At 40.9% G+C, this 14936-nt stretch overlaps 1 protein-coding gene and 1 non-coding gene across 2 annotated transcripts in view; both read right to left on the reverse strand.

Moving 5' to 3' along the window:
• USP34 (ubiquitin specific peptidase 34) overlaps window positions 1–14936 on the reverse strand; it is a 288446-nt gene that overhangs the window by 232624 nt on the left and 40886 nt on the right. The window contains exon 2 of the mRNA XM_025405742.1: window positions 4547–4634. Coding sequence (XP_025261527.1) covers window positions 4547–4634 — 88 coding nt within the window. The remainder of the gene's footprint in view (window positions 1–4546; window positions 4635–14936) is intronic.
• On the reverse strand, window positions 1066–1201 carry LOC112605462. The gene has a single exon (XR_003115452.1). It is a non-coding gene; the product is annotated as a small nucleolar RNA SNORA70 (small nucleolar RNA).

Raw genomic sequence — 14936 nt, forward strand, 5'->3', positions numbered from 1 at the left:
AACAGCGAGACTCCGTCTCAAAAAAAAAAAAACAAAAAGAGTGAACCACATACATTTAACCTATTTAAAAGCAATGGCTTCTAAAACTATTCTAAAAAATAAAATTTATTAAAACAATGAAAACATAAAAGTAAAAGCTTCAAAGACTAAGCACAAATGACAAGTATAAAATGTACTACTTTTAGCCTGGAAACCTGACAGAGAACTTCACCCTGGCTGGCATCCAGAGTTCTTATACAGAAGAAATTCCTGAAATAAAGTTAAAGAGTTGATAGGTAGGAGATAATAAAGAGCTTTAAATACCTGCTAAGGAATATGGAATTTCCAAGATATAAACCTAACTCCATTTTGTAGTAAGCTTAAAACAAGCAAAAAAAAAAAACAAAAAAACAAAAAAAAAACCACTTACAACATGAGGAATTATGCTCTGTGGTAGCGGAGCTTCTGTCATACATGATATTCCTTTGCAGATGTGTATATGCCCTTTCCCTAATTTAGTCTTCAATTTATTCTCCTATTCCTTTCTCTTCCCATTTTCTGAGTTAGTTTTCCTCCTATTCCATTCCCAATCATTAAATTAACAAAATGATGATAATCTGGTAAACAAACATGTGTTATTAACCTCCCTAATCTTTTTTTTTGAGGGGGGGGGACAGCAAGTAGAATGTATTGGTGAGTATTAAGAGGCCGCAGCACAGTGGAAGCCCTCATGAGTGCAGGGCCAGCCACTTGTCCAGAGGGCCATGACTGGGGATGTACTTGAACCCACAGCCATCTAGGATGAGCAGCTTCTCAGCCACCATGTCTTCAAATTCATCGGCATTGAACTTGGTGAAGCCCCACTTCTTTGAGATGTGGATTTTCCAGCTGGGGAACCTGAACTTGGCCCTGCGCAGGGCCTCAATCACATGCTCCTTGTTCTGCAGCTTAGTGCAGGTGGACATAACTTGGCCAGCGTGAACCCTGGACACAGTGCCCTGGGGCTTTCCAAAGGCACCTCGCATGCCTGTTTGGAGCCTACATTGGGATAGCGCAAGGTCAGAAACATGAACATACATCTGAAAGGCCTGTCTCCAAGGTCCCTTAGAGCAACCCATACAACAAACAGGCTGCATACACTACTAAGGAAGCTGCTGTTTGCAGCGACTGCACACTGGGGCCCCCATAAGGAAGGGAACTCAGTTGCCTTAATTGGCTGCAGGACCTCCGTCATGTTATAGCCAAAGTAGAGACAGCTATATGACTGTTAAACAGCACTTAAAAATGATGACACAGATAACACTTGATCACAGAGACTGACCACGGTTAACTGTACCTGAAATATCAGACCATAAAGTATACATATAGTAAAACCACATTTTTGTAAAATTTAAAACTGTACTGTTCGCAATCTCTCACACCATGGATATACACAAAAAGTTACAAGTTGTTACTCTGAATCGTGGCATGTTTTTGTATTTAACTTCGATTCTCTAGTTTATCAAAGTTTCTTTTCTTTCCCTACAATGACTGTATCATTTAAGTAAGAGAAAAAATAGTATAAAATACTAAAATCTTTTTTGCCACACAGTCTTGCTCTATCCCCCAGGCTGGAGTACAGTGGCGTGATCTCAGCTCACTGCAACTTCTGCCTCCCAAGTTCAAATGATTCTCCTGCCTCAGGCTCCCGAGTAGCTGGGGTTACACATGAGCACCACCACACCTGGCTAATTTTTGTATTTTCAGTAGAGACGGGGTTTCATTATGTTGATCAGGCTGGTCTTGAACTCCTGAACTCAAGTGATCCACCTCCCTGGGCCTCCCGAAGTGCTGGGATTACAGGCATGAGCCATTACCCTGGGCCAAAAATCTTTATAATGCTTGTAAATATTAAATTATTGTTAACATACTTTTTTTTTTTTTTTTGAGATGGAGTCTCACTCTACTGCCCCGGCTGGAATGCAGTGGCACAAATCTCGGCTCACTGCAACCTCCGTCTCTGGGTTCAAATGATTCTGATGCCTCAGCCTCCCGAGTAGCTGGGATTACTGGTACACACCACCACCCCTGGCTAATTTTGTATTTTTATTAGAGATGGGGTTTCACCATGTTGGTCAGGCTGGTCTTGAACTCCTGACCTCAGGTGATCCACTCATGTTGGCCTCTCAAAGTGCTGGGATTACACACAGAAGCAACCACACCTGGCCTACCATACTATTTTTGAAGTGAACATTCTCCGTTATCTATATTGTAGTTAATACACTACAAAAACAATTTATGACCACTGATAATCTTATGAAAGCTTTTTTTCTTCAGGAAACTTATAAATAACATGTTGTATGAAATATCATGGGTTTATCAGCACGCTAAGGTTCACTTATGGACTCACCTGGTCCACGGCCCCCAAGTTAATAATGCCTTTTGGAGATTATACATGCTTTATTAGTACCTGTTTATCCCCTAATGAGAACCACAATCTTAATCTAGGCAACAATATTTTCTGAAGCTCAAGAAAATAATTTAGGGGAGGAAGAGAGGGAGATGAGAATAGACAAAAATTTTCACTACAAAGCACTGTGATCTAACATTTATTTTTACCTGTTCTCCCTTCTATCAGCACGAACAATTAAGAGTATAACATTCCACTTTTGTTACTACGAGCTAACAACTATTCATACTTATTGACAAGTGAACAAAATTACAAATTATTCAATGTTCTCCAGCTTAGCTTTACATCTTTTAATTTGTATTTCATTTTCCAGAACAAATTTTAACAAATTTAATTAAAATCGGTGTTTATTAAGTCCTTTTAGCAAATACAGAGCTAAGCACTTTGTTTCCTTACAATGTCATTAAGACAGTAGTAGCTTTATTATTATTATTCTATTTCCACCAATGAGGAAGTGAGAGTTTATACAACTTAACTAATTTGTCATAATCACTCGTTCACAGGTGATGAAGCAGGACTAGAATCCTTGTCTATCTAGAGCCAAGGCCACTTTTTTTTTTTTTTTTTTTTTTAAACAGAGATGGGGTCTCGCCCTGTAGCCCAGGCAGGTCTCGAACTCCTAGGCTCAAGTGATCCTCCGCCTCACAGCCTCTCAAAGAGAGAGGCATGGGCCGCCACAACCTGCCAGGCCACACTTTTCTTAATCACTACATTCTAGGGCAACACGAGATAAACCACAGGCTCTCTATGGTTTGGAGGCAAACACTTTGATATTCTAATAAGATCTAAGAATTACTGCCTAAAACTGCACATATGAAAACCTCCTTTATAATTTCATTGCCATCCACAGACTCTTGGTTAAAATTTCATAATACAGGGATTAAAAATAAGCTAGAATACAAGTTTATTAGGAATGAGAAAATATAACTCCCACCCCATCTCCACCAATAACTGGTGATGAGATTTTAGGAAAATGATTTTGTTTTTCTGGATTTCATTTTATTCAGTGGCAAACTTAAAGATCCTGAAATCAGAAGTGTAGATTTTTTTTCCTAGTATAACATGTTGCCACCCTAGCTGTAGTTACAATAATTAAAACTCAAGATTATGACTCAGATGCAACATTTCTCAGCAAATCACTGTGGACTATTAAAGTTCACCTTCAATCATAAACATATTAGTATTATGTAATATTCATCCATTCCATCCATAATGCAACAGTAACCACTGCTAAATTTACTGAAATTCAGTGAGACTGAAAAAGAAATGCCAATAATGATGGTACAGAATGTTTACATAAAATCCACAAACTCTTTTGCAACAAGGGTATCTGCCAACTTTACTGAAAGAAGCAAAAAGGATATTACCATAGAGCAAATGTTATTTGAAGCTAAACTATTCAGCTAAACTCTATGTTTAGCTAGACTGTATACCTCAGAACATTCATTTATGTATCACTGCATTTAACATGTTCACTGGCACACAATGCTTCAAACATTCTTATCCATTAAAATGTTTTAGAAGGACTAAGTTTAAACTAGGTAGGCACAGAAGTTAAAATAATGTTTATTTTCATTTGTTTATTCAAGGGAAAAAATTATTAGCAAAGACTAGTTAAAATCACACTGAGGAACAGGAATCCTTGTTATAAACTTCGATTATATTAACATTTGTTTTCCTAAAATTTTATTTCCTATAGTCTCAATAAATGTATTATTTAGAAACTGGTCTGATATACATAATTACAGAAAAGAAACAGCAAGTGGCTTAGAAGTATCCCCTATCACAATGACTTTTCTAAGGATTAAGATTGTTACAAGCCTTTAGCTATACCATAAAAATTATTTAATCTCTCAAAACAGTTATTTTTCAGAATTTCTGTCACTCTCATATCCCTAAATAAGGAAGGGTCAAAGAAAGAAACTTATTTATGCCCATGTTTTAAAAACAGAATCATGATCGACCTCATGAGTAAAGATTTAATAAATACTGACAAACTGTCATTTAGTAACTAATGGTATCTAACCCAACATCCTAAAAAGAAAATGTGACAATAAAAATGGCAACTTATAACACAACTCACAAAAATTAGTCTTCAAAATACCTAAAGATGCATACCTCTGTGTCCAGGAATTGATATAAGTAAATATTTTGAGAGTATGTTCCTTTCTGAGCTGCAGTCCATCACCACCTTCTACATCTGATACTGAAATAAAAAAGAAATTTTAAAATTATGAATAATGCTAAACCAGTATTAAAGCCAATAGTTCAAAATAAAGTCAAGAGTTACAAATGTAAACATTTCAGATAATCATTCTTTTGCTTCCAAAGAAAATAAGTCTACTTTTAATTAATAACTCATCTGAGCTTAAGAACAGATTTTTGACAGATGTAAGGGGTGAGGGGGGCGGTGAGACTTCGCCACTTATTCTGGGATTATCTCTCATCTCCAAAACCACCCTTCTGTTGTGATGCTGAGGCTGGGACCATGCAAGCTACATTTTTCATTTCCAGCTGTCTTCCTGTTAAGATCTTGTTCCTCCAGTGCCTATAGGGTACTAGAAGAAGGCAGGAGGAGAGACCAAGGACTTGTCAGCTTGCTGTATCTGAAAGCAGTAGCACTGATTCTAGCCTCCAGCTTAGTATTCCAAGAACCAGTCTCATGGCACTCCTCTCAGGTGTATCAGCAGTAGCCACAGAGCATACCTTCCTTGAAGTCATAGCTTCCTTCACACAGCCTTCCTCTCTTTTGATATAAGGAAGCTTGAGAGCATTCAGTTCTCATTAAAAGACCATTTCCCAAAATAATAAAAATTGAACATAATCATTCTCATAATTCCATCATTTTAATGCCTTTTACCTTCTTCGGCTGGTCCACACACCTTTACAAAGTAGAAAACATAAGGGTCTTTGAAGCCACTAAAGCAATTATTATGTATGTACAAGAAAGCATTTTTGAGGCTTATCAGCTTTTTCACTGTTTCTTTATATGTTGCTAGTGTCTTCTCTTTAATCCCCAGAAATCTTGCCTGGATTTCTGCATCACATTAATGTAAGGAGGAGAAATCCCCTATGAAGCAGTAAGATGTCCCACTATACTAATATCTTTCCTGTACCAAATACATATGAGGTTAGTTTACATTTAAAACACACACACACACCCCTTCTACTTAATCAGACTACATACACAACGTTAAGACTTACAGCACACTTCCTCAACTCAGCTCCAAAAATGCTGGTAAGCTGAACTAGGAGGTTGGAAGATTCCTCTCTGGTAATACTGATTAACCAAGAAGGGGTTTAAAAAAAATTACCTTGGCCAAGGAGAAAAGGAAAAGGCGTCAGGCCAAAATATATGTGGAACAGTCACAAGGTAGTAACACCTACACCCAAGACCAGGCTTTTGGGACCTAGATCACATCTGAAGCCCTGGAAGCCGTAGACACTACTTACCATCAGAGAGAAGACGACTCAGGCAACAAAGCCTAGCAACTAGGACAGAATAAGATAAAGTGGGGGCCTAAGATGAAGCAACCACTAAAAACAACCTCTGGCATCGTATGATTTCAGCAAGGTGAAGAAGGGATCACAGTACGCTCTGTCAGTTTTCCTTCCCCAGCCTTAACAGTGCTTAAAAACACAGGGAAGAGTGGCTACAACCATCATATCCCTCTCTAACAAAAAACACACAGGGCACACATTCTGAAAAAAGTTTGTGTGGTCAGAAAACCACCCTCACCAGAGGCCCGCCTGGCAGCCTAACTGCTAAACAACAAAAACTTTCCATCTCATTCCATCCAACCCAGAACCAGAAAGGCAAGGGAAGGACATTTCATCAGACTAGAGTTCTCCAAACACACAGCTATCATCATACTCAATGGTGAAAGCCCGAAAGCTCTTCCTCTAAGATCAGGACCAAGATAAGGTGGCCACTTTCATAACTTCTATTCAACACAGTATTGGAAATTCTAGTCAGAGCAATTCAGTGAGGAAAAAAAATGGAAAGAATTCAAGTCACCTCTGTCCGCAGATAACACGAACCAATAGAAAACCCTAAGGATTACACAAAAAGAACTGTTAGAACTAACAGCCTGTAATCCTAGCACTTTAGAAGGCCAAGGCGGGCAGATTGTTTGAGCTTAGGAGGTCCAGACTAGCCTGAGCAGCATAGTGAAACCCCATCTCTACCAAAAATATAAACAATTAACAAGGCACGGTGGTGCACACCTCTGGTCCCAGCTACTCAGGAGGCTGAGGCGGAAGGATTACTTGAACCTGGAAGGTTAAGGCTGCAGCGAGCCGAAAAAAAATCAGTGGCTCCCATTAAACTGCAGTTTGGATTTCAGCATTCCAACCTGGGTAACAGAGTGAGACCTCCTCTCAAAGACAAACAAAAAACTAATAAATGAATTCAACAAAGTTACAGGATACAAATTCAAAACACAAAAAGCAGATACACTTTTGTCTTTTTAAATTTTTGGTTTTTTGAGACAGTCTCACTCTTTTGCCCAGGCTGGAGTGCAGTGACACAATCTTGGCTCACTGCAACCGCTGCCTCCCTGGTTCAAGCGATTCACCTGCCTCAGCCTCCTGAGTAGCTGGGATTACAGGCACCCCACCATGCCTGGCTAGTTTTTGTATTTTGTAGAGACGGGGTTTCACCATGATGGCCAGGCCGATTTCAAACTCCTGATCATAAGTAATCCACCCACCTCAGTCTCCCAAAGTGCTGGGATTACAAGTCAGATGCATTTCTAATACACTAACAATGAACAATTTAAAAAGGAAATATTTTTAAAATTACATTTGAGTCAGCATCAAAAAGAAAAAAAAGAACAAGGAGGCAAAAGACTTGTTAACACTGAAAACTACAAAATGTTGCTAAAAGGAATTAAAGAAGATGCAAATAAATGGAAAGAAATCCCACATTCATGGGTTGGAAGACATCATATTGTTAAATATCGACACTACCTAAATTGATTTATGAATTAAAAGCAATCCCTATCAAAATCCCCAGTGAGGCCCAGCAGCTCACACCTCCGATCCTAGTGCTTTGGTAGGTCGAGGCAGGAAGACTGCTTGAGGCCAGGAATTCAAGACCAGGCCGGGCAACACAGCAAGGCACCATCTCTAAAAAAAATATATTTTTAAACAAATTAGTCAGGCATGGTGGCACACGCCTATAGTTCTAGCTACTCAGGACACTAAGGATAAGGTGGGAGAATGGCTTAAGCCCAGGAGTTCAACACTATAATGAGATATGATCATGCCACTGCACTCCAGCATGAGCAACAGGGCAAAATACTGTCTCTTAAAAAACAACAAAAATAAATAAGTGTTCACAAGTTATGTGGAACTGGAACCATTGTGTACTCCTGCTGGGAATATAAAATGTTGCAGCTGCTGTGGAAAACAGTAGGACAGTTCCTTGAAAAATTAGAAACAATTACCATATGATCCAGCAACCCCACTGGTGAGCATATATACTGAAATGAATTGAAAGCATCATCTCCAAGAGATCTTTGCACCCTTATGTTCATAGCAGCATTATCTACAACAGCAAAGAGTTCAAAGCAACCCCAACGTCTACCAACGGATGAATAGATAAACAAAAAGTGGTATGTACATACAATGAAGTACCATTCATCCTTAAAAAGAAAATCCTGTTATACAGTACAATACAGATGAACCTTAAGGACATTAAACGAAGTGAAACAAGTCAGCATGAAAAGATATAAACAGTTATGCACTGCTTGATGATTAAAGACAATGATACATTCTGAAAAACATGTGACTGCATAGTTGCACAAACATCACAGATTATACTTACACAAACCTAGATGACATAGGCTACTACGCTACATGCCTCTACTATATGGTGTACAAATATCCCATTGCTCCTAGGCTACAAACCTGTATGGCATGTAACTAGAATGAATACTCTAGGCCACTATAACACGATGGTAAGTATTTGTTTATCTAAACACATTTAAGCATAGAAAATGTAGAGTAAAAATACAGTATTATAACCTTAGGACCACTGTCCTACACTAGGTCCATCATTGACCAAAACATCATTACTGGGTGCATGACTGTACTTGTACAATTCAAGTGGTATGAGGTATTTAAAGTAGCCAAATTCACAGAAACAAAGGAGAAGGGTGGTTGCCCAGAAATGGATTTCAGTTTTGTCACATGAAAAAGTTAGAGATTTGTTGCCCAAGAATGTTAACATTTCTAACACTACTCAACGATATACATAAAAATGATTAAGAAAAGACATTTTTGGTTCATGTCTGTAATCCCAACACTTTGGCAGGCCAAGGCAAGAGGATCGCTTGAGCCCAAAAATTCAACATCAGCCTGAACATGGCATAGACCCCTTCTCTATTGGGGGGAAAAAAAAACCCTAAATTTTATGTTCTATACTTTTTTACCACAATTAAAAATTTTTGCAATTATTCTTTAAAGGAGTTAGGGAAATCCAAACTGCAGTTTAATGGAAGCCACTGAATTTTTTTTGAGAGGGAGTCTCACTCTATCCCCCAGGGTAGAGTGCAATGGTGCGATCTAGACTCACTGCAACCTCTACCTCCCAGGTTCAAGTGATTCTCCTGCTGAGTAGCTGGGATTACAGGTGCATACCACCATGCCAGGCTAATTTTTGTATTTTTAGTAGAGACGGGGTTTCACCATGTTGGCCAAGCTGGTCTCAAACCCCTGACCTCGTGATCCACCTGCCTCAGCCTCCTGGGATTACAGGTGTGAGCCACTGCGCCTGGCTGCCACTGATTTTTTAGACTGAAAACAGGTGGGAGGCAGAGCAAGACTAGAAGGCTCCACTGATCATGCCCATGCCCCCACCAACAAAGATATCAAATTAAGATCTACACAGAAAAAACACCTTCATAAAAAACAAAAATCAGGTGAGTACTCAGAGTACTTGGTTTTAACTGCATATCACTGAAACAGGCAATGCAGAGAGAAACAACAGACCTCAATTAGCAACTACACACACTTCCTGTTCCCCCATCCAGTAGCAAAGGCCTAGTGCCTAGAGCCTCTCAGTGCTGGGGGAGGGAGAACACAGCAATTGCAAGCCATTGAACTCAGTGCTGTCCTGTTAAAGCAGAAAGGAAAACCAGACCAAACTCAGGTGACACGAACCCAGGGAGGGAGCATTTAAACCAACCCTAAGGCAGAGGGCAATTGCCGATCCCAGGGGTCCCAACTTGAGTTCCCATCAGCCTCACCACGGAGGGCTACACAGCACTCCATGTCTCCAAGTAAACTTTTCAGCAGTCTAAGCCGTAAGGACTACAACTCTTATCCAATTCCCAGTAATGAATGAACTGGGCCCCAAAACAGTAGAGGTGGTGGGAAGGGGGATGGGAAGCAGGGAATGAGACATACTGAGACACCAGGTGGGGCTGCCAATGGAGTGCTGGCCATCACCCCTTCTCCTAGATAGGCTGTACAGCTCAGGGCTCCAAGAAAGATGCCTTCCCTCTGTCTTGCACCTTGGATATCAGCTCAGCCACAGCAAGACAGGGCACCGCTCAGAGTCATGAGGTCCCCATTCAGGGCCCTAGCTCCCAGACATTTCTACACACACCCTGGGCCAGAAGACAGGACCTAACAGCATTCATCACCTAACTGAAGAGCCCTTGGGCCCTGAATAACCAGTAGCGATATCCAAGTACTACACTGAGGGCCTCAGGTAAGCCTCTGAGACTTGATGCCCTCAGTGAGATTCAGCACATTACCAGCAGTGGTGGCTATGGGGCAAAACTCCTTCTACTTGAGAAAAGCAGAGGGAAAGAGTAAAGGGGATTTTGTCTTACAGCTTAGGTACTAGCACAAACACAGCGGGGTAGAGCACCAGTGGATTCTTGGGTATCCCTAATTCTAAGACCTGACTCAAATGGTATTTCTGGACCTGCCCTGGGCCACAGGGGAGCCCACTGCCCTGAAGGGTGAATCCCAGGTGACAGAGCATTCACGACAAGCTGACTTCAGAGACACTGGGCCTTAGGGGAACATCGGTGATAGCCTGGCAGTACTCCTTGTGGCCTGGGGGTGGCAGTGGCTATGAGGTGAAGTTCCTCTGCTTTTAGAAAAAGGAAGGAAGAGTGAGAAGTACCTCGTCTTGTGGTATGAATGCCAGCTCAGCCACAATACAAGAATATTGCTCTAGTCCCTTAACTCCCAGACAACAAACCTCTGGACCCACCTGGGGTCTAGACACCTTGCTGCCCTGAAGGAAGAATGCAGGTCTGGCTGGCTTTGCCAACTGCTGACTGCACAGCACCAGGGCCTTGAGCAAACAAGGGAGGTAGCCAGAGTGCAGTTACAGCAGGCCTTGGGTAAGACCCAGCACAATCCTAATTTCAAGACTGACCCAGCATAGTCACGGTGGTCACAGGGGTGCTTGTGTCACTCACTCCAACCCCAGCTTTACGTGGCTCATAACAGAGAGACTGTGTGTTTGGGAGAAAGTAAGGAAAGAGAACAAGAGTCTCAGCCCGGTAATCCACAGAATTACCCAGATCTTGTCCAAGACCATCAAGGTGGTACCTGTATGAGTCTGCAAGAACCACAGAATTACTGGGCTTGGGGTACCCCTAAAGCAGATACAGCTTAGATCACAATACCCAAGTTCTTTCAAATATCTAGAAAGCCTTCCCAAGAACAGCTTCAAATAAGGCCAGACAGTGAAGCCTACAAAAAATACCTAACTCTTCAACACCCAGATACTCAAGAACATCTACTAGCATCAACACCATCCAGGAAAACATAACCTCACCAAATAAACTAAATAAGGCTTCAGGGACCAATCCTGGAGAAACAGATATGTGACCTTTCAGACAGGGAATTCAAAACAGCCGTGTTGAGGAAACTCAAAGAAATTCAAGATAACACAGAAGGAATACAGAATGCTAGCAGATAACTTTAATGAAGATTAAAACATGTAAAAAGACTCCAGCAGAAATTCTGGAGCTGAAAAATGCAATTGGCATACTAAAGAATGCATCAGTCTTTTGCAGCAGAATTGATGACAGAGAAGTAAGAATTACTGAGTTCAAACACAGGCTATTTGAAAACACACAAGTCAGAGGAGACAAAAGAAAAAGGAATTTCTAAAAATGAAGTATGCCTACGGGATCTAGAAAATAGACTCAAAAGGGCAAATCTAAAGAGTTTTTGGTGGCCAGGCGCAGTGACTGATGCCTGTAATCCCAGCACTTTGGGAGACTGAGGCAAGTGGCTCATCTGAGGTCACGAGTTTGAGACCAGCCTGGCCAACATAGTGTAACCCCGTCTCTACTAAGAATACAAAAGAAACTGGCCAGGCATGGCGGCACATGCTGTGCCTGTAGTCCCAGCTACTTGGGAGGCTGAGGCAGAAGAATCGCTTGAACCCAGGAAGCAGAGGTTGCAGTGAGCCGTGATCACGCCACTGCACTCCAGCCTGAGCAACAAGAGCAAAACTTTGTCTCAAAAGAAAAAAGAAAAAACCCTCCCAAATATTAAATGAATAAAGGCAAAAATGTTATTTTTGAGTACATGATCTCCTAATGATTCTCAAAAAAAAAAAAAAATGCAAATATTAAATCACTCACTGAAAACTGGTTAACAAAGGGAAAAATCAGCCATTTATCCTGACTCTCATAGTAAATGAAAGTAATGAAACAGGTAATAAAAGCAAGTTTCTCCTGATACAGATAGTCCACCTAATCAAAGAAAAAAGTGACAGGATTAGTTTTGTAACTGTTAATGTAATAAAAGCCCTAGGCAATGGCTGCTTGCATTACAAAACAAGCATAACTATGACATTAAGTGACACTCCAACCCCATGGAAGAACACAACACAACCTATGAAACAGTCTTGCCAAGAAATTTAACCTGAATCTGATCAAGCCTCTAGATCTAATAATAAAAGTATGGAAATAGAAATGACAAAGCATATTAAATAATTGCACAAGGATAAAATCTGCAAAATCCAGATGGGAAATCTTATGCACTAAATAAGCCATGGAATGAGCAGCTTCTGTAACAAATAAAAAGGCAGAAAGAGGGGAACCTAGAAATTAACACAGACTTAGGAAAAAAATATGCTATGCCAATTCAGAGGTAACTCCTAGGAAGTGAGGCTTGAAAATAAAGAGAGAAAAGAATTATGTATTAAAACAGTAATAATAACCATCAGAGACATCAGTGGCTACGAACTACAGGGCAGCCAGAATTCACAGAATTAGTTCAGACAGGTAGCCAACAAACAAAACACAAAGAGCAAAACAAAATAATAATTTTACTCACACTAGAAACAAACCAAATTTCCATTAGAGTGGATTGAGTTTAAAAATAAATAAATAAATAAATAAAAAGGATGCACTTTGGGAGGCCAAGGCAGGAGGACTGCTTAAGGCTAGGAGTTCTAGACCAGCCTGGGCAATGGTATAAGACACTATCTCTACAAAGCAAATTTTAAAATTAGCTGGGTGTGGTAGCATGCGCCTGTAGTCCCAGCTATCCAGGAGGCTGAGGTGAATGGGTTGCTTAAGAGCAAGCAGTCAAGACTGCAGTGAGCCATAATGGCACCACATATGACAGGTAACAGAGCAAGACTACCTCAAAAAAAGTTATCGTATATATGCCAACATATGGAATTCTATTCAACAATAAAAAGAAACCGACTACTGATGCACCAATAAGCAACATGGATGACATCTAACCGTATGCTAAGTAAAAAGAGTATCAACCAGATGTAAGTAGTACATAACGTTTATTTCCAGCTGGGCACAGTGGCTCATGCCTGTAATCCCAGCACTTTGGGAGGCCGAGGCAGGCAGATCACCTGAGGTCAGGAGTTCAAGACCAGTTTGGCCAACATGGTAAAACCCCATCTCCACTAAAGTTTTGTATTTGTAAAAATACAAAAATTAGGCTGGGCGCGGTGGCTCACGCCTGTAATCCCAGCAATTTGGGGGGCCGAGGCGGGTAGATTACGAGGTCAGGAGATCAAGACCATCCTGGCTAACATGGTGAACCCCGTCTCTACTAAAAATACAAAATATTAGCTAGGCATGGTGGCGAGCGCCTGTATTCCCAGCTACTCTGGAGGTTGAGGCAGGAGAATGGCATGAACTCGGGAGGCGGAGCTTGCAGTGAGCCAAGATCGTGCCACTGCACTCCAGCCTGGGCGATAGAGCAAGACTCCATCAAAAAAAATACAAAAATTAGCCAGATGTGGTGGCAGGCACCTGTAATCCCAGCTACTCGGGAGGCTGAGGCAGGAGAATCACTTGAACCCAGGAGGTAGAGGTTGCAATGAGCCAGGATCGTGCCATTGCACTCCAGTCTGGGTGGCAGAGGAAGACTGCCTCAAAAAACAGTAATAATAAAATAAATTTAAAAATAAAGCTTATGTGACAAAGCACATCAGCAGTTACGACAATGCAGACTTGGTGGTGGGGCTGATTACAAAGAGGCATGAGGAATAATTGGGTGATGGAAACGTTCAATTGTGGTGGTTCTTACATGAGTCTATACATTTGTCAAAATGAATAAAAACATACCCTTACAATAGACTAACCTTATTGTATGTAAATTAGATAACAATTTAGTTGATTTAATTTTTTAAAATCAGCAATTCTAATAGGTCTCATGTGAATCTTGATTCAAATTGTGAAGGAAAAGTTAGAATTTTTTAAAACTGAGAATATAAGGGAACTTGAATGCCAACTATTTCATATTAAGAAATTACTCTTTGGGAGACCGAGGCAAGAGATCCCTTGAGGCCAGGAGTTCAAGACCACCCTGGGCAACCCCTTCACTACAAAAAATAAAATAACTGGGCATGGTAGTGCAAGCCTGTAATCTCAGCTACTTGGGAGGCTGAGAAGAGAGGATGACTTGAGCCCAGGAGTTTGAGGCTCATAGTGAGCTATGATCGTGCGCCCCTACACTGAAGCCTGGGCAACAAGACCCTTACTCTTTAAAAAAAGAAAAATAGAAAAGAAATGAAACAAAACAAAAAGAAAACTAATTTACACAACTAGACACTAGAAAGGGTAGAGACGAGGAATGTAGGGAAAGACTGGTTAATGAACAGAGAATTATACCTAGCCAGGAGGAATACACTGTACTGTTTTATAGTACTGCAGGATGACTTTTTGTTGTTGTTGTTCTTCGGAGCTTTATCAGGTTTTTGTTTGTTTAGAGAAGAGATTTAGCTGTCACTCAGGCTGGAGTGCAGTGGCACAATCACAGATCAGGTCACTGCAGCCTGGACCTCCTGGGCTCTAACAATCCCCTTGCCTCAGCCTCCCAAGTAGCTGAGACTACAGGCGCATTGCACCACATCCAACTAATTATTAAACTTTTTTAGAGACAGAGTCTTGCTGTGCTGCCCACACTGGTCTTTAACTTCTGGCCTCAAGTGGTCCTTCTGCCTCAGCCACCCAAAGCACCGGGATTATATACGAGTCACTAACCCTGGCTTTAG

Source organism: Theropithecus gelada, chromosome 13 (genome assembly GCF_003255815.1).
Source record: "Theropithecus gelada isolate Dixy chromosome 13, Tgel_1.0, whole genome shotgun sequence".
NCBI classification, from domain to species: Eukaryota; Metazoa; Chordata; class Mammalia; order Primates; family Cercopithecidae; genus Theropithecus; species Theropithecus gelada.